This window comes from Gopherus evgoodei, chromosome 16, assembly GCF_007399415.2.
Source record: "Gopherus evgoodei ecotype Sinaloan lineage chromosome 16, rGopEvg1_v1.p, whole genome shotgun sequence".
In the NCBI taxonomy this organism is placed as follows: Eukaryota; Metazoa; Chordata; order Testudines; family Testudinidae; genus Gopherus; species Gopherus evgoodei.
The window spans coordinates 19,731,317-19,758,212 of record NC_044337.1 but is presented as its reverse complement, the minus strand read 5'-3'; the positions used below and the strand labels follow the sequence as shown (position 1 = coordinate 19,758,212).

At 51.8% G+C, this 26,896-nt stretch overlaps 1 protein-coding gene across 1 annotated transcript in view; it reads right to left on the bottom strand.

The window, feature by feature from the left end:
* Positions 1–26,896, bottom strand: part of NOTCH1 (notch receptor 1) — a 78,756-nt gene that overhangs the window by 15,713 nt on the left and 36,147 nt on the right. The window contains exons 3-17 of the mRNA XM_030535630.1: positions 21,052–21,314; positions 19,684–20,022; positions 13,550–13,672; positions 12,901–13,134; positions 12,203–12,358; positions 11,816–12,001; positions 10,787–10,900; positions 8,992–9,105; positions 6,220–6,453; positions 5,678–5,788; positions 3,934–4,126; positions 2,757–2,902; positions 2,220–2,333; positions 672–791; positions 114–266 (exon numbers count right to left, since the gene is read on the bottom strand). Coding sequence (XP_030391490.1) covers positions 114–266; positions 672–791; positions 2,220–2,333; positions 2,757–2,902; positions 3,934–4,126; positions 5,678–5,788; positions 6,220–6,453; positions 8,992–9,105; positions 10,787–10,900; positions 11,816–12,001; positions 12,203–12,358; positions 12,901–13,134; positions 13,550–13,672; positions 19,684–20,022; positions 21,052–21,314 — 2,600 coding nt within the window. The remainder of the gene's footprint in view (positions 1–113; positions 267–671; positions 792–2,219; positions 2,334–2,756; positions 2,903–3,933; positions 4,127–5,677; positions 5,789–6,219; positions 6,454–8,991; positions 9,106–10,786; positions 10,901–11,815; positions 12,002–12,202; positions 12,359–12,900; positions 13,135–13,549; positions 13,673–19,683; positions 20,023–21,051; positions 21,315–26,896) is intronic.

The following is a 26,896-nucleotide window of genomic DNA, read 5'->3' as shown; positions in this document are numbered from 1 at the left end:
CCGCACAAAATGTCCCTGACTCCAGACCAGGAGGGTAAGGGATGCAAATGGCTGTGGATACCCTTATGAGTTTAGCACCAGCTCAGAGAGCAGACACGCTGCCCGGGTCTTACTTGGCTTGCAGTCGTCGATGTCAGTGTCACAGTTGTGGCCGGTGTAGCCAGCTTTGCAGTTGCAGTGGTAGCTCCCATCTGTGTTCTGGCACGTGGCGCCATTTCGACAGGGGCTTTTCACACATTCGTTGATGTCAATCTCACAGGTTTGACCTACAAGAGAAAGGGAGGGAAAGGTTTAGCACATTAACATGCTGGTGGAAGTGCTGCAACCATGGTCTCCTCTAGCACCAGCTCCAGTGCAAATCAGCCCTGCGGTGGGTAAGTGTCGCTTGGGAAGGAGGAGGCCGCGGCACACAGACGGGGAGTGAATTGACCACAGTCACAGAGTGAGTCAGTTCCAGAGCCAGGGATCGTCCCCAGAAGTCTTGGTTCTCATATCCGTAATTTAACAACGAGGCCACTCTCCCACCTTTGTTCTGATATTCTCTGAGCCACATGGGAAAGGGAAGGCACAAAACCAGAGGAGGGTTCAGCACAACCTGGCTGCCCAGAGAGAGGAGAGTGCTGAACTCGGAAGAGGACCGATCAGCGCACGTGGCAGAGATCCCTCCATACCTTGCCAGCCGGAGGGGCATGCGCAGGAGAAGCTCTCGTAGTCCTCCGACTCTCTGCACTCACCACCATTTTTACATGGACCAGCTGCACACGGAGCTAGCACGTCCTCACACGTAGCCCCTGTGAGCAGAGAGAGACACACACGTGGCTGAAGCCTTGATGACAGGCTGCTGCCCCGAGTCAACAAAAGGTGGCAGGGCCTGTGACATGCTCGCTGCATTCAGCCTGCTGCCCAAGAAGTCTTGGGCTAGTTCCAGGCCTTGACAAGACAAAGGAGCTCATGCTTCCTCCGTAACCCTCCAGGGTCATTTCAGAATTCCCACAGATTTCACGGAGACCGACCCGCCTACGTAGAGCTGCACTCCCCACTCATGACCTGCCTCTTGGAGGCCTTCCAGAGGAGCTCCTTACTGGGAAGGGCGGGGATGTCCCATCTGCTAGGGGGGCTTTGAATAGTTTTACAGTACTTGGTCCCGGTTCCCAGTCCGGATACAGCCTGGGCACCCACCTTCCAGATTTTAAATATTAAAACTATGGAGACAATCCAAAACCGAGCTTTTATTTGAAAGGAAAGTGCAATTTTGGGGGGAGGGCTTTCAAACGCCCCTGAATGGTCATTTTTCCTGTTTACACACTAGCCAAGGGCTAAATTCCCTCCAAAATGTTATCTTCCTTGTCAGCCGTTATCTTCTAAGTTGGCCTTTGCTAGTTTCCAGAGCCTTCCACTCTCCTCCACCCCCACTGGTTTCCATGGCTACAGGAGAAGACAGGAAACTAGTCATGGCTTCCTACAATTGTGCACGTTTCCATTTTGTGCAAGAGGAAGCAGGAAACTGGCAAACAGGAATCAAGTCAGCAGAAATTCCTCCCCCTACGGAATCCACAGCATATTCTGCACCCCGACCTGCTGCATATTTTTCCTAAAGGAGGGTCAGTGGATAAACAGAGTTGTTCACAAAACAGACCCCGAAAGGGGGACAGGACTGAAAGCAGAGCAGCCACAACGTGCTTTCATTAATAACCCAGCGCCAGATGAGGAGGAGAGCCCACAAACCACATCTTCACTTCTGCATTCACAGGAAAGGGGCAGGGACAGAGCACAAGTTCAAAATCCTGCCCTGCTGCTTCCAAAAGCTCCTTGGAGTTTCCTTTTCTAAGGTTTGGCTGTGCCAAAACACTGCCTGGGTCACCCCATCATGTCCTGTATGCAGTCCCAGATCCTCAGCTCATGTAAGTTGGCAAAGCTCCAAAGAAGCCAGTGCTGCCTCTTTGACTTACGCTGGCTGAGGATATAGCTCATGGCGTGTTCACAACAGGGAGGGAGACTGGTATTTTATGAATTATGGGCTAAACCTTGCTCCCACTGAAGTCAATAGCAAAACTCTCCTGCGGAGGTACTGGTGTGGTACTGCCTGAGAAAGGAGAGTGGTATGCTGCTCAGTGACTCTCTTTTCAGGGCTGATCTCTCGTGAGGAAAGGATGCAGGACCCGAAAGCCTATGCAGCAGTTCTGCTGCAGTGTAACTTTCAGCACAGTCTGCTTTCTTACCTGTATATGGCAGGAGACAGTTGCATTTGTAGCCGGCTACATCATCGATGCAGGTTCCCTGATTCAGGCAAGGATTGGAAGCACATTCATTGATATTGGTCTGGCAGTTGGGCCCTGAGTTAGAAGAACCAAACACACATCAGCAAACTCGGTGTAGACCATGATGGAGGTCTCTTCTGGCGCAAGAGGAATGGTATGGTGGGAAAGCAAGAGAGAAGAACAGGAGGACGGGACGAATGAGGCAATGATGCACACAGAACCCACTGGTAACCTCTAGAGGCCGGTCCAGATAAGAGGTTAAGGGTTTACTACCGTTACCAGCTAGAGGAGTATCTCCTTTAGCTGAAATTGGGGCGATCAGCCCTTTTAGTGCAGAAGGTCCCAGGTTCAAAGCCCAGTGCTGACCCGTCCATTGTTGCCTTATCTATAGATGTGTAGCATGTGTTCCATGACAATAAATTCACACAGAACTATCCACAGAAGCAAAGCTCCCACATGCCTGCCACTCAGCTGTAAGAAAGTAGCGACAGCCCTTACCGCTGAATCCCTCCCGGCAGGTACAGATGTATCCGCTGGTCATATCCTTGCAGGTGCCCCCGTTCATGCAAGGATTCGATTCACACTCGTTGTTGTTGATGTCGCAGTTTGTCCCGCTCCAGCCTGGGTCACAATCACACCTGTAGCTTTTGTCAGAAAGAAAAACGTAAAGCAGAGAGTCCAGTTGTACTCATCCCTCCCACCCCTTCAATCAACCCTTGTTCTGTAGTCGTCAGAACTTATTTGAAGCACAAGTTCCCAGACACCTGGAAGCAGAGAAAAGAACTCGCTGCTAATCCTGGATGACTGAGCAGTTGAAGAACCAGCACTTTACAGGCTCCTTGATAGGACTGCAGGATTCCAGAATTGTAAGAGACCTGTATTAAGTCAAATGCTAGATTTCAGGGGACTACAGCTCTTCACACCTGAAATCTCACGTTCAAATCTCGGTTTCTACAAGTCCCGAGACCTCCATGGCAATTCAGGACACTTGGCAGTCTTTGCTCAGTAAAAGCCAGGGCCTGCACCTGCAGCTAGCCATGTACATCAGCAATGGGGTGCACTGACCGAGCTGTATGTGGGAGCCCCTCTCTGGAATAGCATGTCGGAGAAAAACAGAGTTCTCACTCTTAGGTTGGGTGCAGCGAGCCAGATACTTTATTATCTCTAGCAATTGCATGGAGGGAGAGCGCTAAACAGGTCTCTCTCTAGGTAAATAGTTATAGCAAGCATTTATACCTTTGTTACATACAATAATGAGCAACAGCTGCATTTTGTTTATACATAGGTTATTCTGATATCTTATTTTTCTCACCTCTGTTTAGACTATAGTCTACATTCCATACTTATCTAACACAAGGTCGCAACAACTTCTCATACAGTTCTTTCCCACTCGTCTCACACAATCCTCGCTTATACAAATTTCGCGTTATTAGGGGTATAGCTGGCCTGACTCTTGCTCACAGAGGGGACTATTTGCGCTGAAATTCCCTTCAAACCCCTGTCAGTTCTTTCTCTACTTTCACAAGCAGGAGGGCTGCGGAGCAAGATTTGGATGTCGCAGCAGAGCTGTGCTGGGGCCCAAAATTGAAATAGCAAGGGGTGCTGCTGGAATTTGGAAAGTGCATTAACAGGGTGGCATGGACTGATACATGCTGTTGGCTTCCTGAAAACCTACCCATTGAGTCCATCATTGCATTTCCCATGGATGCAGGGGTTGCTGTTACACTCATTCACTTCCAGCACACACATGGGGTCGTGGTATCCCTCGGGGCAGATGCACGTGAAGCCGTTGATGCCGTCCTTACAGGTTCCACCGTTGTGGCATGGGTTGCTGGCACACTCGTCGATGTTGATGTTGCACATTCTCCCTAGGAAAGGGAAAAGCCAAAAAGCATCACCTCGGTGAAGCATGCAAGGCATCCTGGGAACTCACACGTCCCATCAGGGGAGTAATAATACAAGGGGTCTCAGGGCAGGTAGGCAAGACTCCCACTGAGTGCAAGGGACACCCAGCCTGCATAAAGGATGGTAGGATGGAGTCTCCAAGCAGTGCTGGTTCTAAAGGGACATGCACCAGCTGGGCTGGTAACCAGCAGCATGACTCCTCTTTGGTGCAAGGTGACTTAGCAGTGGCTGGCTTGCCTCTCTTCTAAATTAAATACAGTTCTGGGGAGCGAAGCCATCCCTGACATTACTTTGGCTGCAGGAGGAAACAATGAAGGGGAGCAATCTCAGCCTGTAACCCTACCTGCTGGCAGCCTGGCAAAGAAAGGCCCTATTCAAAGCCCCTGGCAGCAGGCATAGGGCAGAGAGGCTCTGCAAGGCTACCGCCCTCGCTGCGGGTGAGCAGGGAGCCAGCCGGGGTCTGTGCGTATCAAAGGACATACACATTTTCCAGCAGCGATCAAACAAACCAGTTAGATGAGGCAGCAACCCGATACCCATGGGATTTGACAGTGCAGGAGCCTAATCAACAGCTTTCCGCTCTCTCTATTCCTGGACTCAGCTAAGTCACCTGGGCCGGCAGGAGCCCCAGCCTCCCTTAGGGAGAGTGAATAGCTCATTTCATAACCAGCAGACACTGGGGCGAGGAGCCAGGGACAGGGTCTACACTAGTGTCCAGGGCAAGTTCCAGATACAGCTAGAGCCTGGGCTGGGCCAAGCATGGAGCCCTCTGAAACAGGCTGATGGAGACTGGCAGTGAAGGCTACAATTTCCAAGGTGCTCAGAGACTCTGGGGCCCAACTGGAGACCAGCTGATGGGGCCCGCTCTAGAAGAAAGCGCCGAGCACCCACCCTCGGAAAAAACTGGTCCTTTTGAGGAGTCTCAAGTTGGGGCCCTAGGAACAGAGGCATCCAGGATCTCCAGCCACTTCCAGAATTGTGGCCCACATCCCTCTCCAGATGCAGAACATACAGCAGCAGGGCAGCTGCCTCATTCTGTGCAGTGAGGTTAAATCATTGTAAATTCTCTAAATAAATGCATCTTCCAATGTATACTCGTCTCCCGCACAATGTAGAGATGGCAGCTCTCTGGGGCAGGGACTTTTTTATTATGTGGGGTACAGCACCTAGCGCAATGGGGCCTTAATCCCTCATTAGGGCTCTAGGTCCTACCATAATAGAAAGAATAATCCATCATTTGATAAGCTCTTCTGCCATTACTTCCTCTTTGCACCCAGCCTCAGAGTCAGGGAAGGACTCTGCCTGCCCCAGAACCCCAGCCACTGGCCTCTGGCCCTGCATCCAAAGTTTGTGGGTGAGATTTAGAGGATTCAGACATCTAAATACCCAACTGAGCTTGCAAATCAGAGGGCTTGATTAAAGCTGGGTGGGAAAATCTGGCCCTACGATCATAGCAAGCTCCCCACTCCATCCTGCCCCCAGCCCTTTCTCCAGTGGCCAGCAGCAGCTCTCACCTGTGTATCCTGGCTTGCAGGTACATTCATAGCCATTGATCTTGTCTAGGCACTTGCCATAGTCACATGGGTTGCTAGCACAGTCGTCCACGTTGATTTCACAATTAGGCCCTTAAAGAGGAAAATGTAACGAGATGTTTACAGGCCTCAGGCCTCACTGACAAGACAAAATATAGTCAGAAGAGACTGACAGTGGGGGTGGGGAACTGAGACACTCTTCCCCACCCCCCTCCTTTGAAAATTTTTTCCAGACCCCCAGGTGTGGAGGTGGTTCTGAAATAGACAGTCAAGCTGGGAGAACTTGTCCTCTCCATAGGAAACCCACAGGCCTTTTCCATAATCAGCCAGGCACTGGGAGACAAAGCAAGAGCTTTAATTAGCTCCACATCTCCTGGTTTTGTTTCCATGACCCAACTGTTCACACTCACCTCGACTGATCACCCACCCGCACCCCTCATGGACAGATAGCTGGAGTCCTGCCAGAGCCCGGACTGCCCTGTTCACTGCTAAGACAGAGCCCCAGATGGGTGACTCCTCCCTACCTGTGGTGCCTTTGAGGCACAGGCAGTTGTAGGCATTGTCCCTGTCCTGGCAGGTCCCTCCATTTTTGCACGGCTGGCTCTGGCACTCGTTGATGTTGAATTCACAGAGGTGGCCCGTGTAGCCAGGCTGGCAGAGACAGGTGAAGGTAGCGACGCCGTCTCTGCAGGTCCCGTAGTGGCACGGGTCAGGGTCACATTCGTTTTTGTCGATTTCGCAATGAGCACCAGCAAATCCTGGCACGGGGAAGAAGCCAACAGTCAAAGCGGGAGCCTCATGTCATGCTCGTGCTCCTCCTAATGCAGGGCCTGGTCCTGAGAGGTACAAAGCACTCGCCACCCCCTAACGAGAGTTGTAATGCTCAGAATCCCTTCAGAGCAGATCCATCATGCCCACAGCTCCCCTCCCCAAGCAGCTAGGGGAGGGAACAGAAAGGGAGTCTAAGTCCTAAGGATTACCCATTTTTCCTTCAGCCATCCACAGACCACCTCACAGCCCTTCCATTTCTACGCAAACATGCTTAGATAGCGCGCTGTCCAGTGCCCACTGACATAGCCTCTGGAAATACCACAGCGGAGTCAGACTACACGCTGGCTCATCCCTTCCTCCCCCTACCCCCAGGGTCAAATGGGCTGGGACCAAGGTATTCCTCACAGCGATCAGCTCAGGCACTGCCACCATGCCACGAAGCCAGCCAGTCTGGCTTATGTGTGCCTACAGTCGCTGGCTTCATTGGAGAGCCACAGTCCCAACCCTGCCTGATCTGTCACGCCAGCAGCTCTGTAGGGAACATCTATCCAGTCTAAAGAACCTGGAGATAGTGCCAGGCCGAAGGGAGACTGGGTGAATTGCAGGCTGCAGAGATTCACAACATGCATTGGAGATAGCCACCTTAAGTTGAAATGGGTTTGCAAATAGCTAGATGGGGGAGGTGGCACCAGTGTATCCAGCCTCTGGGTTAACTGGGCAGTGGACATGAGTTGCTCTTTAATGTAATCACAGTGTTTTTATCTACCTAGGCACTTGTCTGATTCCAGCATTTCTATCTTGTCGAGCCCCTGTCACTGTAGTATCTGCACACCTCACAAACATCACTGCATGTAGCCTCTCTAGGCGGCAGGGCTGTACTATTATTCCCATTGTGCAGAAGGGAAACTGAGGCACAGAGCTGTCATGCTGGGAGTCTGTGGCAGAGCAGGGAATTGAACTTGGGTCTCCTGACTCCCGGGCTAATGCTGTAACCACTAGGTAATTGTTCCTTCTTCCTTTCCATTGGAGAGCAGTTCCTTGGCCTCTTCTAGCATAAGGACCCAGGTGCCCAATCCCATGCTTCACACTCCCTTAGCTTCCAGTGGGAGTGGAAGCCTCTCTTGAGGAACTGGGCTGCAAGATGCCAAGCTGCATGGAGAGCCAGCCTCTCTCTATCAACCATGCAACTGCTACCCCCTCCCCCTAATTAATAACCGCCCTCCCCAGCCAAGCTCCCCCAGTGCCGCGAGAGCACAAGCACTGAGGAGTCAATGGGGCTTTGCTTGAGAACGTGGCCAGAGCGCAGAGAACAAAAGCGTCTCCTCCGCACTCAAACGAAAGGGCCTTTCAGAGCCAGGAGAGCTGGGCTTTGTCCTGGGGATACACAATGATCATCATTAAGCTGGCTCCGCACAGGAGCCGGTCCCTCACTCGCCTGCCGGCCTCTCCGTGCGTTTGTCATGGAATCCGAGGGGGGAAGGGGCATGCGTACCCAGCGATAATAATGCTCTCGCCATTATCCGGCCCTACTCCGCTCCCAGAAGTGGGGGGCGGGGGCATGGAGGACAAAGTACAGCTTTGACTATCCTCCGTGAAACCCACATAGCAGCTTTTCATCGGGGCTTGGCATTAGCAATACACTAATTAGAGGCCATTCAGCTGGAAGATTTCTGGCGGGAGCTGCTTCACAAAAGAGCCACTGTTTGCCACTGGGGCTCATGTCATCGTTTGGGCCAGTCATTCCTTAGGTTTCACTCATCGAGCCCACAGAGCCTTGCACCTTGTTTGGACGATAGAGGCTGCTTTATTTCCATCCTTCTCTGTCTTGCTAGCATTTGCCTTGGAGGTGGGGAGTAGAGACAGGGGAAGAGGACAGGCCCCAAACAACAAGTCCCAGACAGGTGGGATTATAAGAAGGATTCATTACTGGTATAATGGCAGTTCCTGCAGACCCTGACAGATGCACAGCGAGACAGTTCCTGCACTGACCAAGAGCAGGGCCCTGTTGTGCCAGGTGCTGCACAGACGCACAGCGAGAGACAGTCCCTGCATGACCGAGAGCAGGGCCCCGTTATACCGAGCGCTGCATGGACACGCAGCAAGAGACAGTCCCTTCCCCGAAGATCCTACAGTCTAAACACGGCACTAAATCAATTCCACTATCGGTTGACTCCAGGAATCTGGCCCGTTATTTCTAGATGCTGTCCTTCTATAGCACCTTTTGCCCAAGCAGCTCAAAGCCCTTGACAAGCTTCCAGACTTTGATCCTGCTGCCATGGCTTTCAGGCACATACCTCCTCACCGGGAGCAGGATTGAGCCCTGATTAACGCTTCAGCATTAAATATTCTCCCCATTTTACAGAGGCAGAAACTGAGGCAAAGGGTGATTTATCCAGGATCTCTCCGCGAATCCCTGGCAGAGGCAGGAATTGGACCTAGGAGTCCCAGTTCCCAGCCTCTCCATTCTAGCTGCCAGACAACACTCCCGCACCCCATTCCGACTGGCCAGCTAAAGGTCTCCCCACCTTCTGTGCACTCGCAGATGTAGGTGTTGGGGCCGTCTATGCACTTAGCCCCATTCTTGCATGGCGTGCTGGCGCACTCGTCGATGTCGTATTGACACAGGTGCCCGTTAAAGCCTGGAAGAGAACACAGAGAGAAAGCTCGTTTTTCACAGCCCCGGCAAGGCCAGCGCTGGGATGAGCACCGGCTCCTTGGGAGCATTTCAGGGGCCGGCTCGGAACCTACCGGCTTCTGAGAGAATGGGACTAACGGGGCTGCGGGTGCTGATAGGTCTGCCCTGGGCAGGAGGTGGCGGCTAAAGGAGGGGAATGAAGAGCCCCTGGCTTCGCCTCGACAGCCCAGACCCAACCTGGATTAACTTGTTCCCCACCCGCCGCCTCTCTACCCTCACCCCTTAACAAGGGCGCTTACTCCCAGCAAGTTTGGGACAATGGCTCCTAACACCAGCAAGGGGGGCAGGGCAGAAGGCGAGCAGCCCTTGGGCTCGGCCATGGCAAACAGACATGCAGCTCCAGCTAGCAGATTCCACCCGTGGTTTGCCCCCTCCACCGCTCCAGCTCAATTCTTTACAATCCGAGTATTTCCCAGCCCCACACATGAGGCCGGAGGAACCCTCTCTCCCCTGCAGGAGAGGACATTTTCCAGACCGGGCTGGGGTTTCCATGGTAATGGCTGGATGGGGGGCTGTGACCCAGCATTGAGCACATCTTATTTACATCTCTAGAGGAGCGAAGGCTCTGAACTTCAAAACCTCCTTTCACAGATTAACCGTCCCCCCATTCTCTGCTCTACCCCCTGACTTTGACACCCTATTCAAACCCACCAGCGCGGCCCCTCTGCCCAGCCGTGCCTCCTCCCTACACTGGGGCCTTTTCAAGTGCAAAGTTGGGCTTTTTAAATCCTCGCTCCTCTCTCCCGCTGGCTGGGCAGGCCCCGCTCGGCGGGAAGGGCTCTCCTGTTGAATGCATCTTCCCACCCACACGGCTCCGATCCTGAGAAGAGCTGAGCTCCCACTCAAGTCCCTGGGATTTGCGATCACTCAGCTCCATTCAGGATTCGGCTCCACAGGAGGAAAGGGCTGGGGCTGCCATGAAGGGAACCTCCGTGCCTCTTCTTTCACCTGGCCGATTGGGTCTCACACCAGAAAAGGGCCAGCTGCTGCTCTAAGATAAATCAGTTGCGCTCCACAGATTGCAATGGAGAGATGCTGATTTACACCAGTTTTTCTATAGTGACTCAGGCCTTTGTGACACTCACTGCACTGCACACCGTTGCACTTTGAGGCATGTGCCCCCATCTCTAGAGCTAAAGGAGAATCTTCACAATACAGGGCCTATGACACACAGTAAGGCAGCTCTTATTCCAGGCAACGGGGCAGTGGGACACATACACCAGTCACCGGTTTACAGAGCTCACTGCCTTGCAGGGCTCGCTGAAATCATCTGCCAGAATCTCTCCACCATAGGCTGTTGGGAATTCTTGGGTGGGAGAAAGGATCCCGAACAGCTCTCCCCACACACTTACTGGGTCTAAGGGAGAAATCCCACTGGCGCTCCTTCCTCCCTTCCCAGAATGCGCCTGGTGCTCACATTAAAGTTTCCAGATTCATATCCAGGCTGCCAAAGTTAGGAGGCTTCAAACGAAAGGAGCTTTATTTCCCTGAGCTCCAGAGATCTGCCCCACTCTGCTGGGTTGAAATCCATCGGCCCAGCGTTGCCTCTGGGTGGTGGATTAATTCCAACTTTGTTTCCACTACAAAGGCTTATGCTGAAGGCAATGCTATCGATCGCCCCGTACCTGTGGGGCACTCGCAGTGGAACTCGTTTATCTTATCGATGCAGTTCCCGTTGTGCAGGCAGGGGCTGCTGGCACACTCGTCCGTGTTGATTTCACAGTAAACGCCCTCGTAACCTGCGAGTCAGAGATCCAAAGTGCCTCTCAGAGTTTGCAGCAAAAGAACCCCATGCTGAGCATTGCAGGCCTGCACTGAGGGATGCCAGGCATGGATGTAGGCTGCCGTCTTTGGGGAACATGGGACAGTGGCCTGCAAGGCTCCAGAGCAAAAGCCAATCTGCGGCTGATGGGGGTCATCGGGAAGCCTTCTCTATGGGCAATGTGTTCCATAAATCTCCACCATGGGGTACTTGCACCGTCCCCTGAAGCAGCTGGGGCTGGCCACTGTCAGAGACAGGATACGGACCCCAGCCTGGGCCAGTCAGGTAAAGCCTATGTTTGTAAGAGGCATTGTACAAAAAGGGCCCAATCCTGCATTCTCTGTGCATCCAATGCCCTCGTTGATTTCTTTCTCCCCACTCATCCCCAATATTCCTATTGCTGCAATATTGTCAAGGAAGTTTAATGAAAGAAAAACAAACCCTGCAGCGGATTTTTCTTCTAAGCTTCATTCCCTGACAAAAATCAGCCTCCCACCTCCACCAGCACAGACCTTCCCTGCAAATCAGGGCTCTGACTCAAGCCCATTGATGTCACTGGGCTCAGTTTGCTGACGTCAGGGGCCTGTGGGCTCTCAGGTTTAGTTATGGGACTTCCAGCTGGACGGTTTTCAAATGCCCCCCAGCAGGATTTCCCCTGCTGAAGGAACCTCCCTTGTCACTGTTCCTAGAAGGTTTCAAAAACACTAATGGTAAGGTTACTTTACACGGAAGTGTGATTATTTGTAATCGCTCATTGCTAAGGGGTGGCCACAATCCTGCCATCAGGTCTGCGTGCCCCTGGTGTCCTCTCAAAGTAAACCATGCTCCCCCCCAGGGCCAAGGATCAGGATTGGGGTCTAGGAGAGAGAAAAGTGACAGCCCTTCTACCCACCTGGCATGCAGATACACTGGAATTCCCCAATCTGATCCAGGCAGGTGGCGTCATTCTGGCATGGATTCGAGAGGCATTCATTGACGTCTATCTCACAGCGGGGACCCGAATACCCCTGGAGACACTGGCATTGGAAGGACCCTTGGGTGTTGATGCATTTCCCAGCATGCTCACAAGGATTGGCTCCTAAAAATGACAAGTGCTGTTGATAAAACCCATCTAAACAGTCTCTCTTAACGAACCCAACATCTGGATGCAAGAGGCTCATGGGGCATTACACAACCTCCCCGCCCCGTTTATGTATTTTTAAACCAAACCTCAGCGTGGGCCTGATCCCCTGACATTTCCTCAGAAAGGACCCCCAAAGCTGGCAGCCCCTGCATTTACCTAGAGAGCACTCGTCTATGTCTTGGTTACAGGCTGGACCCGTGTAACCCGAGGGGCAGGTGCAGATGGCTTTGCCGTTGACGGGGTTGGTGTCGCAGTTAGAGCCTTCGTTGCAGGGGTTACTGATGCAAGCGTCATTCAGGTGGCACAGCAAACCTATCGAGCAAAGCACACGCACACACGCCTGTCAGGGTAAAGCTGTGGAGGCAAGTCTCCGACCTCTGCCTGAGGGGAGTGCCTAGATTGTCCAGCCGAGAGCAGACCCCATTGTGCTGGGTGCTGGACAAACGCAGCGTCAGAGACAGTCCCTGCCCCAAAGAGCTCCCAGACCAGACAGACGACAGGTGGCAGAAACAGAAGCACAGAGAGGGGAAGTAGCCTGCCCATGGTCAGAGCAGGACAATGGAAGAGCCGAGAAAAGAACCCAGGTCTCCAGACTCCCAGTCCAATGACTGATCCGCTCTTTATTCTGGGTGAAGGAAAAGGGCTAAATTCCCCTTGGTGTAACTCCACTGACGCTAGTGCTGTTACACCAGAGATCAATGTGGCCCAAGGATTATAGAACAGAGAGCTATTAGATCAAGGCAACTCCACTGCCAGGACAGGATAGAGTCCTCTGAATGTGCCACTGGACTTTAATCTGGCTGTACACACTTCCCTCCATCCCCATGTATCGCACTAAACCTGCAATCACCCACCTGTGCGGCCATGTGGGCACTCGCAGTAGAAAGAGGCCACCCGGTCGTGGCAGGTAGCACCCTGGAAGCAGGCAGCCATAGCACAGTCATCAATGTTTTCACTGCAGTCCTCGCCGGTCCAGCCATTGACACATACACAGTTGTAGCCACCATGGTTGTTGTGGCACGTTCCTCCATTCTGGCAGGCATTCGGCATGAGCTGGCACTCATCAACATCTTCAGTGCAATACTGGCCTGCAATGGGGAGGAATATCATAGTGAGTGAACCCAACTCTCATGCTCCAGGGCATAAGATGGTTTCTCCACAGTGGTCAGGAAGGAATCTCCTGCCTTCCCTGCCACATGGACAGTCCTGCACAGTGAGCTAGGTACAATGCAGGGATTTTTCATCTTCCTCAGAAGCATTGCTAGAGGCAGGATACTGGACTGGATAGTGCAAAGGATCAGCCCTAATGGACCAGACCAGTGTCCATTATGGCCCGCAGCAATCTGTGCACTGGCAGTAACATCTGCCCCAGTTCTGCTCCCAGTTCCATCAATGGATCTTCTGCTATTTGCTTCATCTGCAGCATGATCTGTCTTCTGCAGTCCCTGCTCCTTAAGCTCACACACCCAGTCCCCCATGCTCTCTCCATAGCCCCAGCTTTACCTGTCCACTCAGGAAGGCACTGGCAGTTGTAGGTGTTAACTCCATCCACACAGGTGCCTCCATTCTTGCAGTTGTTCCCAGGACAGTCATCAATGTTGTCCTCACAGTTCTGACCAGCAAAACCTGGAGAAAGGAAACACCTAGATCTACTCTCTGCTCTGGAGGAAAACAACCTGTCCCAGCCTCCGGAACACCACAGAGCTAAGAGGAGCTTGGTCTCCCACCCCAAGGAATAGGCTTGGCTATCCGCAGCAGGACGCAGGTGCTGAGATAGGTACCAGCCGCCTCCGTCCAATGTGAACTGTGCCAAAGATTGGGGGTGTCTGGCTGCAGGGTTTGGGTTGAGCTCCGCCTCTGCTCCCAGCTGAACAAAATGCCCTCCTCCCTCTCTGACTCCCCGTTCCCCTGGGACCATACTGCAACAAACTGCTGCATGCTTCAGCTCTAGGATACACAGCTTTCAGCGACACTCTGGGTCCAATCCTGCAGCCTTTATTGCCTAAAACTAATTTAATAGTGTGAGACAAGAATCAGGCCAATGTTTTCTCTTCCATTCCTGATTTTCAGTCAGGCGTCAGTAACCACCTGGGCCTTGTTTATTATGGCCTTTGTAGCATGCATATGTCAGGTGGGACTCTGCCTGCTCCTAATGCAGCGCTAAGCTGTACGTCACTGCTACCAGGACACAGATGTTAGCTGGAAAGCCTCATCACGGCTGGTTAGTGATTAGTCTCCTCCCTTGGACTTGTGCAATAACTAACAAGAAGTCTTTTCATTCTGAGCCACACAGCAAGTCCAACCTGTGGCAGGTTACTAATTAACGCGCACTGACTGTTTGTGGCAGCTCTTCACCCTTGGCTTTGAAAAAAGCCGCCCAGTTTCACCTCCATTCCCCTCTGCAGACTTATTTATGAGCTGCAGGTTCATTCGAATGAAGAAATCTCGCTCTGGAACTGCAGGAATCTTGGAGGCAGCAGCCAGGTTCCTCCCACTCGTTGCCTAAGATGAGGACTTTCCCAGGACAGGGCCTGTTTTTCAGAGGTGCCGAGCACTCACATCGCGGCTCCCGCTGGCTTCAGCAGAAGTAGCAGATCGATGGCAGCTCTGAAAATAAGGACCTTGATCCTTCACAGGGAATAGGTGGGGGTCTCGCTTTGCACGCCCCTCACGAGTGCAGCCTGCCGACTTCGTGACACGCCCATGTGACCGAGGATCATTCATGGAAGGGGCTGCAGAATTGGGGCTCTGAATCACTGCATTTTAATAGCCCGTTTAATGAGGTTAACAGCCAGTATTTCCTTCCAGGGAAAATTCTTCACCACGAAGACTCTTGCAACATGAATCAAGGCTGCCAATGCTACCGAAATCCCAGCACTCTCCTTTGCACTGTCAGGCTGGGGCTTTTTTTAATTATCTTCATCCCATAGCATGACACACAGGGCAACTGAACAGCTTTTGACCTTTCCCAGCTCCCCAAGGTGGGCAGAACAAACACAAAGAGGCCAGGATCTTATCAGCAGATCTGTTAAGCAGGGCCCCCTCCCCTGCTTGTTAACATTTTAAACTGTCGCTTGGCCTTGTTACAGGGTTAAGTGATGTATTTACTATAAACACTGCACCACAGACTGGCTCCTCTGCAGCAGTTCGGCCAGCCTGCCAACAAGAACATGCTGTAGACCTGGGCTGGCACTGCAGGTGGAATCAGGTCTCCGTTCACCAAGCTCTGCGCTCGCCTACTCATTCACTAGTTGAAACCAGACACAACTAACTGTAGAAACAACTGCAATTAACTGTGTGTCCAGATGGCTACTCTGCAGAGACCAGGAGAGTATCTACACTGTCATCATGGAATAACGGCAGCTCATGTAGACGCAGCCGAGCTAGCTTTAATCTGGATCGCTCACCTACGGGAGCAACACAAGTAAGCTCGGCAAGCAATTACTCAGGGTTCTGGGCAGGCATGTATAGCCCAGGCATGCTGAAGCTTGTGTTGCTGCAGCTTCACTGCTCCAGAATCCTTCACTATATTACAGCTAGCTGGGGTATAAGCACATGAGCCGCCATGACCACCCGCTGTCCCGGGACTGCACTTCAGGCATACCCTGAAACACCTCCCACTCAGATGGCTGCAAGAGTGGATACAGCCAGGCTGTGATGCTTGCAAAAATCACAGGACGGGGACCCTAGAGCATTAATGAGAAGTATACACAACACAACCCCAGGCAAACACAGCCCTGCAGCATCCCCTCATGTGATCCTTGCCTCTCCAGCTCATCCAAATGTTTCAGCTGTCAACAAAATATTCTGGATAATATTGTATAACAAAGATGATCCAGGTCTACAGGACCAAAGGCTTTGGTTTTATTTCCACTACTTACAGTATGGCTACACTGCAGTTAGACGCCCACAGTGGGCTCACCGCAAGGCTGTTTAATTGCAGTGTAGACTTCCAGGCTCAGGCCCTGATCTCTGGGACCCTTCCACTTTGCAGGGTCCTTGACCCCGGGACATGCCTTCAGCACTTTTAAAGGGCCTGATTTTCCATGGTGCTGAGTGCCTGCAGCTCCCATTGATGCCAGCTGGAGCTGTGGGTGCTCCCAGCACCTGCAGAAAATCAGGCCCCTCACATTCCACCTTACACCAGAGAAGTAGATTTAGTAACACTGTTCCGATTTTACAGATAAACAACCAGACACAGAGACTTCAAGTGAGTTGCCCAAGGCAGGTCAGAGGCAGGATTAGAACTCATGAGTACCTGCATCCCAGCCCCGTCCTGAGCCTCTCTCAAAATGACTGCCTTGTTCTCCTCCCACAAACATCAGCCCCGTATTGAATGAAAAGCAATAACAGTTATTTATGATTGCTGGTAGAAGTCCAAAGCAGATAATGTTGATTCATTCCTAGCTTTTAAACTGCAGATCTGAGCATGAGTGGCAATAACTTGTAACATCCTAGATACCAGGATTAACTCATTTTGAACCATCCGAATGAGTAATTAGTGCTGCAATTACTTTAAATTCAGGGTTAGGTACTAAAGCAAAGGCATGATAACACAGATTAGATTAGCTGGGCTGTAAAAGACTCTGAACAGACAGACTCTTTTTACATTAAAAGAGGGTATTGTTTTAAAATGTGCTGAGCTACAAACCAACCATCAATAAGTATCTTATCTTGAGAAATGGCCCTCAATTTTTTATGCCTTGGCCAGAATCATCTGATACGATGTTTGCTTCACAAAACACATGCCGTGGCTGGTCTGATCCTTGCGAGGTGCTGAAGGCTCTCAATGGAGCTTGGCACCTGGCAGGATCAGCCTCAAATAGAGAAGTTACCAGAGCATTCAATAGCTCCAAGGTTATTTTGCATGTTAATATTTGGCCATTGGACTTCATGGGAGGCAAACCAATAAAGGGTTCACTCAAATCCCTAGGAAGCAGTTCCCTCCAGTCACAGCTGGATGTCAAAGAGCTAATGCTTTCCTCACCCATCCCCCTTGCAGTAGAAATTCGCCCTCTGAGATTATGCATTTCACTGCCGCACGAGGCAGGCTGGTTTCTTGCAAGAAGCTGGCTAGCCAGAGCTAGACTTTCTTCCCAGTTCTGAGAGGGCCTGTGGGGCACCACAAGCCCTCTCCTCTCCCCTCACTTGGAGGGCTGCCTTCTCCATCACAATAATTGGTATGGCGCTAAAATGGCCATCCTTCCAAGCAGCCACCAGTTAACTGCTAACTTCTGGTGGCTGCTCCCGACTCCCTGCAGTCGACGCCTATGAGTACTTGCTCCCAGCTCTCACCAGCTTTGGAAGTTCATTCACTTATCTGGCCCAGGAGAAAGCTCTACTGTTCTAAGTCACTTAGGCAGCTCATCTATAGCTCTGTCATTTTAGGTCACTCTTGTTTGATGAACATGAATGACAGGGGCCTCACGACAGCCCTGGGAATCTGGGCAGGGAAATCGTACATTGTGGAAGGGATATTGAACCTCATGCTCCAGGGCTAAAACTAATGTAACTATTAGAGATCAGGATAAGAGCTATGCTGAGGGCAGATTATCCCACATCTGCCTTCTGGAGGGTTCTTACACCTTTCTCTGAAGCAGCTGGTGCTGGTCACTGGAATAGATGGACTTGGGGTCTGATCTAGTCTGGTAATTCCCATGTTGCTATACAAATAACATAATTTCCATTTTACAGAGAAGGAAACTGAGGCACAGAGAGGCCACAAAGCAAGTCAACCGCAGAGATACAGAGAGAACCCAGAAGGTCTTGATTGCGCACTCCCTGCTCTAACCACTAAGTGTCACTCCCCAAGGGGGTCAGGAAGAGAAGCAGGGGGGAGCCTCAATACAAGCCCCCTGCTCTAATCACTGTATCATCTTCACACCGAAGTATCCACCCTATCATGGTTTATCTGTGAAAAGAGGAGATTAAAAATCCTCGAGCCCTCTCCACTGCACAGAGATTTCCCAGGCAGCTTAACACAGCCGATAGCATCTTTGCAACAGGGGTGACTAGGCAGATGCTTCCTCTCGCTGTGTCTGCCTCAGACAGGTGGAGGAGGCCGGTTTGGGTGAGAAACCAGACTAATCCCCCTGAAAACAAAGCTCTCCTGCTGTTCGGCCTCCTCTTCACTCAGCCTAACCGCAGCTCCTTCTTGGGGGCAGGCTGCTGACAGGCAGGAAGTTTGTACATTTCATTCCATCCGGCCGCGAGCACCTCGCTGCCGCAGAAGCCGGGGAGCTGTCTCACACCCACGAGCAAAGCTCAACCAGTTCCCCACCAGCTGCTCAGACTCTGACCCCAGCGTGCTGCGGTGAAAACCTCCGCAGCATGACAGAACGGAAAGGACTCCCTGAGTTCAGAGACCTGCATTCATCTCCCTGACTGGCGAGCAGTTAGCCCTATGCCTGTACTCCACTTAAATCCTCACTGGCTTACGCCTGGGCCTACTGCCTCTGCACAGGGATGAATTTAACTGAGAGCGGGTAACCCCACCCTTTCCCTTCCTCTCTCCCACCCCATTCTCCCCTTTCAGGGTCATTTATTCCAGCCCTCCTACAGGAACCAATCTGTGCTGTTCCATGGTTTGCCCAGCACGGGCAGCAGAGAGCATGGGAAGGGTCTCCCTTCCCCAACTCACTCCCCCAACTCAGGCCAAGAGGCCTCTCTATCAGGGCTTGTCTCCACTTGGAAATTTACCGAACTAGCTATTCCAGAATAATTGTGCCACTTTAGAAGTGGATTAAGCCAAATCGGAAAAAGGCATTCTTAGCCCGGAGTAAGAGTGTCCACATGGGAGTGTCTACTGAAATAACTATTCCAGATTAGCTACTGGAGTCAATTTCCAGCTGGAGGTAATCTCTCAGATGATATTTCCTGTCAGTAGGGGCTGCCACAAAGCGTGCGCCCAGACTTACTGAGAACATCTTTGTTCCATCTCTGTTAGAGCTGCTGGTTGTTCTCGATCCCTCGAGTGGTCACTGCAGGTACATTGCACTGTAGTTACTTGGAAAGGTTTTGAATTTGCTGAGCTTTCTGCATGTCAATAGTTCAGGGACAATAGGATGAAAATCAGTCCTCCAAAATGAATGGCAACTCAGACAAATCTACCGATTGGAGATGTTTATATGGCCCTCACCAATGTTGTAGTTCAGCATCTCACAATCTAACATAGTATTTATCCCCACGGCACCCCTGTGTAGCAGGGATGTGCTGTTATTGCCCGTGTTACAAAGGGGGAACTGAAGCACGGCAAAACTAAGTTTATGGCTACACAGCAGTTGGGAAGTGCGACCACAGCATGTGTAAACGTACCTGAACTAGCACGGCTTGAGCTAGCTTGCTGAAAATAGCAGTGTACCTGCATCGGCAGGGGCTGGCCTCCCTCCTACCCTTGACCAGGTACATACTTTGCAGCTACACTGCTACTTTTAGCAAGCTAACTCAATCAAAGCTAGCTCCGTTACACCTACAGGTGCTGTCCCAACTTCAGTGCAGACATACCTCAAGTGACTTGCCCCAGGTCATACAGGGAGTCTGCAGCAGAGCAAGGAAATGAACCCTGATCTCCTAAGACCCATGCTAGTGCCCTCACCACTGGATCCCCATGGCCAAAGCGTGAGAAAGGCCGGCCGTACCTGGAAGACACGTGCAGTCGTAGGTGGTGTCGCCGGTCTGACGGCAAGTGCCCCCGTTCTGGCAGGGCGAGGGATTGCAAGGCACATAGAGGTGCTCACAGTTCTGGCCCGTGTATGCTGGCTTGCAGGAACACTGGTAGGTCCCGACTTCGTTGGTGCAGCTCCCGCCGTTCTTGCAGATGGGAGGACTGGTGTTGCACTCGTTCACGTCCTGCTTGCAGTTAGCCCCATGGAAGCCCACAGGGCACTTGCAGACGTAATGCGCGTCGAAAGGAACACAGTGCCCTCCGTTGGCACAGGGGTTGGAGGCACAGGGGTCTGCCTGCAGGCAGGTCTTTCCTGGGGAGCGAACAAAGAGGGTGGGGATGGAGATTGCAGATAGATGCAGAGTCCCTTGTGGGTTCCTGTGCCCCCAATCCTGCCCCCTCTCTGGGATTCCAGTGGCTGAACTGTGCTCCTCCTGCACCAGCATTCAGTCTGCACAGAGGCATGTTTCATTCACAACACACACTCCCCACCTTGATAGCACCTCCCACCCCAAAGCGCGTCCCAGCTGTACACACGGTGTTCCCACATGATGCCTGACCCGCGGCATGGTAGTAAGAGAAGAAGGGGGGACAAGCCACTCCACTAACCAAAAAAGCTGAGGTATCTTTCGTGTCCCCGCAGAGCAGACGGGACAAAGGATGGAGTTGATGCTGCCTGCCCTGGAGCCTGTAGGTAGAGGGCCTGGAGGAGTTTCGAGGCTGGTTTCTAAGCCCTCTCGCTGTCTACTCGTTCCCATGGACAGGCAATGGATAGCACTGCCATGTAGGAGACCTGGTCTTCCAAGCCCCCATGAGGACGGCAACAAACTTGCTGCCTGGGGGCAGGAGGAAGTACCCCATGTTGCTCTGCATGGACCCTTCTGCCCCTGACCAGCTGCAGTGAGCCCCCTTAGAAGACCGGATGGGAGCTGCTAGGTGGGAGCAGGCATTGCAAATGCCCCTCACCTTGGATTTCCAAAGCCAGTGCTGGCTTTGGGGACTCTGCTCCATGCAGGCAGGGACAGGTCTATGTATTTTGCTGCCCCAAGCATGGCAGTCAGGCGGTTTTCGGTGGCACGCCCACAGGAGGTCTGCCAGTCCCACACCTTCAGCGTACCCACCGCCAAATTGCCGCCAAAGCCACAGGACCGGCAGATCTGCCAAAGGCAGCCTGACTGCCGCCCTCATGGCAACTGGCAGGGCTCCCCTCGCAGCTTGGTGTGCGGGTGTCTGGAGCCGCCCCTGCATGCAGGGCATTACAACAATCCCACCCCTGTGTGTTGAGGATGGGTGCAGTGGGGCTCTCGGGGCTCCCCAATGGAGGTATGCATGCTGGCCCCACCTGACCATCCTGGAGGGCACCGGCACTTGTACTCAGTCAGCGTAAGCAGCTCGCAGGTCCCTCCATTGCGGCAGGGGTTGTTGAGGCAGGCGTTCTCCACGGGAGTCAGGCACAGCCGGTCTGTGTAGCCCAGGCAGCAGGAACAGGTGTAGTCCACAGCATTGCCACGGATGACCGGGTGGCAGGTGCCGGCGTTCTTGCATGGGGAGCTGAGGCAGGGGTTTGGCAGCTGGCACCGGTCGCCTACGTGGGCACTGTTGCATCTGGGGAGAAGAAAAGACACCAAGTCAGAGTCAGTCAGACCATCCCACCATTCCCAAGATAAAGCAGCTGCTGCAGAGAGCTGGCAAGGCAGGGGAAAGGGTTTGATTTGGTCCATTTCTCTTGTGTATCTAAATTCTTGGCTGCAAAGGCCAGGGGTGAGCTCTCAGACAGGCCAGCTACACACACAGAAATGCAACAAACAACATTTCATTTGGTGCAGATGGGCTCTGGAAACACACAGCCTCGGGCGCCTTATTCCCCGATAGCAACCAGGCTACGATACAAGGGGATAAGGCCAAACTTTTAGCACCAAAGGAGCATCTTGGTCCCACCCCTCCCACATGGGGGCATCATGAGGCTTAATCAGCGTGGAGGCGGTGCTGTGAGCTCCTTCTGCGGAGTGTGCTCGGTACTGTTGCTCACACAAGAGCAGTGGCAGTGACCTCGCTCCTACTGGTGCTGCAGTGCCAGCTCTGATGACAGGGAAAAGTAAAAGGAGACATTGTTCTTCATCCCTAGGATGTTCTTCCTTCTTCCAAGTGCAGCCTCCGCCCAAAATTTCACAGCCATAAAACTGCAGACAAAGCCACCCGGCAAGTCAGACAGCACCTAACCCCCTTCCTGCAATTGGATCCGTCCAGGTGGACCCCTTGCTCCTGGGAAGAGACTCTGACTGGTATGGAGTCTGCCTGTGCAGACTGGATTGCAGGCACCACATGACAGGGACCATGCAATCACATGATTGTACAGCACCTCGCAGAGGCTCCGACTTCCCAGCGGGTGCTCAAAGCCCCGCCTCCTGCCCTAGGCCCCGCCCCTGCTCCACCCCTTTCCCCCAAACCCCTCCCTATGCTGCCTCTTCCCATCCCTGCCCCGCCCCCAGCCCCGCCCCCACCTCTTCCTGCCCCTGTTCCTCCCCCTCTCCCCCAGCATCTCCTAAATGGTGCTGAACAGCTGATTGTGGGGGGCAGGAGGTGCTGGGAGGGAGGTGGCCGTGCTAATTAGCGGGGCCTGCCAGCAGGCAGGAGGGCAGAGTGGGGAGGGGAGGAGCTGATCCTCAGGGCTGCATTTTTTTCCGTGGGTGCACCAGCCCCAGCGCACCCATGGAGTCGGCACTTGTGGCACGTGGCCCAGTGGGGCTCCAATCCTGATCCAGGCTTGTAGGCACTATGGTAATATACAGGTTTATTAATTATAACGATAATGGATCAGAGAAGAAACATTTGCCTTGTGGGGTGTGACCATCACACCGATGAGAAAATGCTGGGTTTAGTCTCAAACTGAGTTACACAGCTGATCATTAAAAACAAAGTAAACACACAGAGGGCAAACAGCCGTTTCCTTTTTTGGCAGATCAGTGCAGGCTGTAGGGGGTTAAATACACATGGTGCTGACAGCTAGGCGGATTGTGCAGGGGAAAAGAAAGGGAGAAGTTCAGTCTGTGCTAAAATCAGACAGAGAAGAGCCCATTTTTCATCTCAGATGTGTTGTAAAAAGGCTTTAGACTAACACTGAGCATATAGATCCTGTGCTCCCAGCTTGAGTGGGCACTTTCCCTCCTAAAGCCTGAGATAGGCTTCTGTGCTGGGTCCACAGCACCACGTTGCTTTATCTTAGGACAATTTTTGCACATGTGGTTTCAGTTACAGCATCTGTTTTGGCTTCTCCCCTTCCCCGCCCCTTCATGGGCACCTTTGATTACCCTCGCAGCCTGCTGTGGAGGTGAGAAAGAAGAACACTCCTTGCAGCCCACAAAGTTGCCAACTTCCATGCCTGCGTGAGAATCACTTTCACACACACCCTGTAGCTCCCATCCCTTGCCACCTGTCTCCAACAGAAGTGCCATAAATCACTGAGATTTCAAAGAGCTTAAGGGGTATCTTCCGACCCCCTTGAAGCACAACCAAATAATTGAAGCGTAGGATCTATGCAAATTGCCTTTCCCAAACCAGCTGAGCAAGGACAGAACAATCCCTAACTCCCTCTCCTGTCCCTAATCAATATCAGAGCTGGTGGGGTCTATTTCTTTAAGGGATGCCAGTTAGCATAGCACATGTTTGCTGGGAATACCATTTTACTGATTTTTTTTTTAATGGAACTATGCAAGTCTAAGGATCAAAGAGACCCAAGCACTGATGATACGTGTGTGTGATATATATTCACTCTGCTTGAAATTCCTCCCTGTAGAGAGAGCCAGCACAACGGACCACTTGAGGCCTATTCTGAAGATTTACTTGAGGAACTGGCCTTGTGCCGACTTCTCTGGACAAAGGTGAATTTCACACTAAGAGAGAAGGAAAAGATGAAAGAGAAGCCCCAGCCGGGTAGCATGCAGAGACCTGCAAAATAGTAACATCTGGCTCTCACTTTGCAAAAAAGGTCAGCATCATTATCCGCATTGAACAGATGAGGAAACTGAGGCACGAAAAAGGAAAGTGACTTGCCCAAGGTCATCCAGCAGGCAAGTGGCAGAGCTGCAAATAGATCCCAGGTCTCCTGAGTCCCAGTCCAGTGCTCTGTCCACTAGGCCTTTGGATGTTTAACTAAAATGCCACCCTGCAATCATAAGATGAAGTCCCTCTAGAGACCCAATCAGGGTTTGTGGGACAGCAGAGAGTATTCTGAACAGTGCTAGGAGGTCTTTGTACCCACATACTTCTTTGTCCTGGATAGATTCCCTCGCCCTCTCCTGAACAGGAAGCCAGATTTGATGTGGACAGGTCAATTTCCACCCTTCTGCCCCAAAACATACAGCTGGCCTTTCCGACCGTGCTCTTAGTTCCACCACTTTGTCTCAGGATCTTGGCCACTTGCAACCTGACAGCAGAGAGCTTAAAGGGGTTGCATGCAAAGTGCCTTCAGAATGATCTGCGATTAGGGGCCCCTTTGCATTTTGACATGTGCAACGGCCAAAGCCCCTAGTCTAACAAAGCACTCGAGCATGTGGATAACGCTACGACCCAAGTCACTGCCCTGAAGTCAACGGGACTAGTTATGGGATAAAAGTTGAGTGCTTGGCTGGATGGAGCCCCAAAAGGGCCACAACACTCATGTAAAGTGCTTTGAGATCCCTCGAGCTTTATGTAAACGGTACGGTATTAACAAGGAGTCCGGTGGCAGTATGACTATTTCGTCAATAACTGACAGTTTCCCCAACATCCCTCCGTCTTGCAGAAATCAGAATCAAACATATCTCAGCATTGGCAAACACGAGCTCAGTTTTAGCCTGGATAACAGGTGTGGCGTATTTATGCTTTCTCTTACATTACAGTCTTCCTAAACAGCTGCTCCGATCTTCCTTGAAGATAAACACTTTCCAAAGCCGTATTCTCTCCAGCAGTGGGAGAGGCCAAACAAACACATGCCTGAGTTTTCTCTCAGCATGAAGGCCTTTTAAAAAAAGACACATGAAATGGCGACTGGCCCAACCATCTGTTACCAGAAGCCAAAAGGTCCAAGCCAACTGGCTCATGAGAAAACAAAGCCAGGTGATGGGAGAGGCTTGCAAATGGGGAGTGTTTCCTGACCTAACACTTAGGTGCTTTAACATAAGCCAGCCTTTCAGGGATGATGGCAGGGAGGAAGAGAGTATGAAGAAATAAGGGCCAGATTCTGCCCCTGCTACTCACACAGCGTAACGACACTGACCTCCTTTGTAGAACGCTGAGATCTACTCCGGACAAGCACAAGATCAAAACATGGATTGTTTTCGTGACTTTATTCTGCACCTAGCCCCATGGAAATCAACAGGATTGCTCATGTGGTAAAGGGCTACTCAGATCTGGCCCCAAATAAACGTGGATAAAACCCAGCAGAAAATGGAAGCTGTGAAATGGTGACTTTGCAAGAGGGCTGAGCAATTTCAACCAGCACTTACGTTGGCAGGAGCTCAGGGTGCTCGGCAACTTGGGGACTGAAATGCTATCCACGGAATAGATTGTCATTCCTGACTCACAAACAGTGGCTGCTTAAGTTTGCTCTGTGGTATCCCTGATCCCCCAGCAACTGACCAGGCTTAATGGTTCAAAGAGATTCCCTTTGCCCCACACTCCCAGATCCTCCCAGCAAAGATGAATACCCTGCCACGAAGTGGGGTTCGCCCTTCCGTCTGCACCCCATTGTTGTCTGTGATTCACTCATAATTAAACAAGAAGGGGGAGGGGGAGGAGCGGACAACAATCGGATTTCAATGCTCCCCATTGTTGGGAACGACCCGCAGCAGGGACCCCTCCAAGCTGATGACAACGGGGGGGAAGGGTGGGATGGGGCAAGAGGGAGGGCACTTGATCTTCAAAAGAAGATTCTGGAGATAAGTCTCATCAACACCTTGCTGGCACAAATCCACCCGGCTCAGCACCTTTTGTTTGGCCTTTTCAACACAAGATCCTGTTTATTTCGCTCTTTGAACTGGGACGCTCGCGTTACTCCATTGCCGTGGCCCTACCAGCCTCTAATAAGCAGCCCCACCCCAAAAGGGAGCACATAAGGAGTTAAATGGTAGAAATGTGAGGGACAGGGGCTCGATCCTGAGCCTGGTGATGCAGCAGTAATTCCAGACAGCGGTGGGGTGACCTGGTATATCGCGGTATTCCAGATTTAGACGGCTGTAGCTGAGAGCAGAGTTTGGCCCACCCTGTTAAATTCCTCCTCCAGACATTTGCCTGTTTCACATCATGTGGCGACCATCAAAGCTGTAACTGGGGGCAATGAGTTTGGAGAACGATTGTGTTTATTTTAGTGAATTACGGAGAGACTGAGTTCTGTAGCTCTTGGGCCCTGATCTGCAGCCCACTGAAGTCAATGGAAAGACACCCACTGACTTTAACAGGCACTGGATCCGAGCTCTGGCCACATGGTTTTAACAGCCACATTCAATAAAGCTACTCACAGTGGGAAGCCGTGATCAGACTCCCCGCTGCTGTTGCCAGAAATATTGGCACTACAGCTCAGTAAATCGGTTCGAGCCAGAGCCTCAACTAGCGTAAGTCCACATAGCTCCACTGACAGTACCGGAAAGATGCTGATTCACGCCAGCTGAGACTCTGGCCCTGAAACCCTCTTTTCTGTTCTCAATTCCCACATGTCAATATTTAAGAATTCGATCACTCTTCAAACTCATTCACTGCTTCCTTTTCCCCACATGACCAAATTCATGGATTTGCTGACAAACTACTGGCTGTTGGTAGTCACGAGTTACATTTTGCAATTGGTCATTCGAGGCCACATAGTATTTTTTTGCACTCGTGACTGGATAACTTTTAATCCTTTATAAAGAAGGAGGAGTTAGATAAGCTACTTATGGTGCAAGCATTTGTGCAACATTTATTTGCACGAGGACTGGTGAGACTTCTGCTTTCCACAACATCCACGTGAACAGCAGTGGCAAAGAGCCACTTGTACAGAAGTTCATGGAAAACAAACAACAGTGGCTGCTAGCACCACTGATGTGAACTGAGGCCTTTTAGCCGGCACAAGGCTTCTTTGCCATTTCACCCTGCTGTGTTTAGCAGCAAAGAAAAAATTAGCTGGAACTTTAAGCATGAGATGCCTGTTACTTTACTTCCTGCTGGCATAGCTCTGT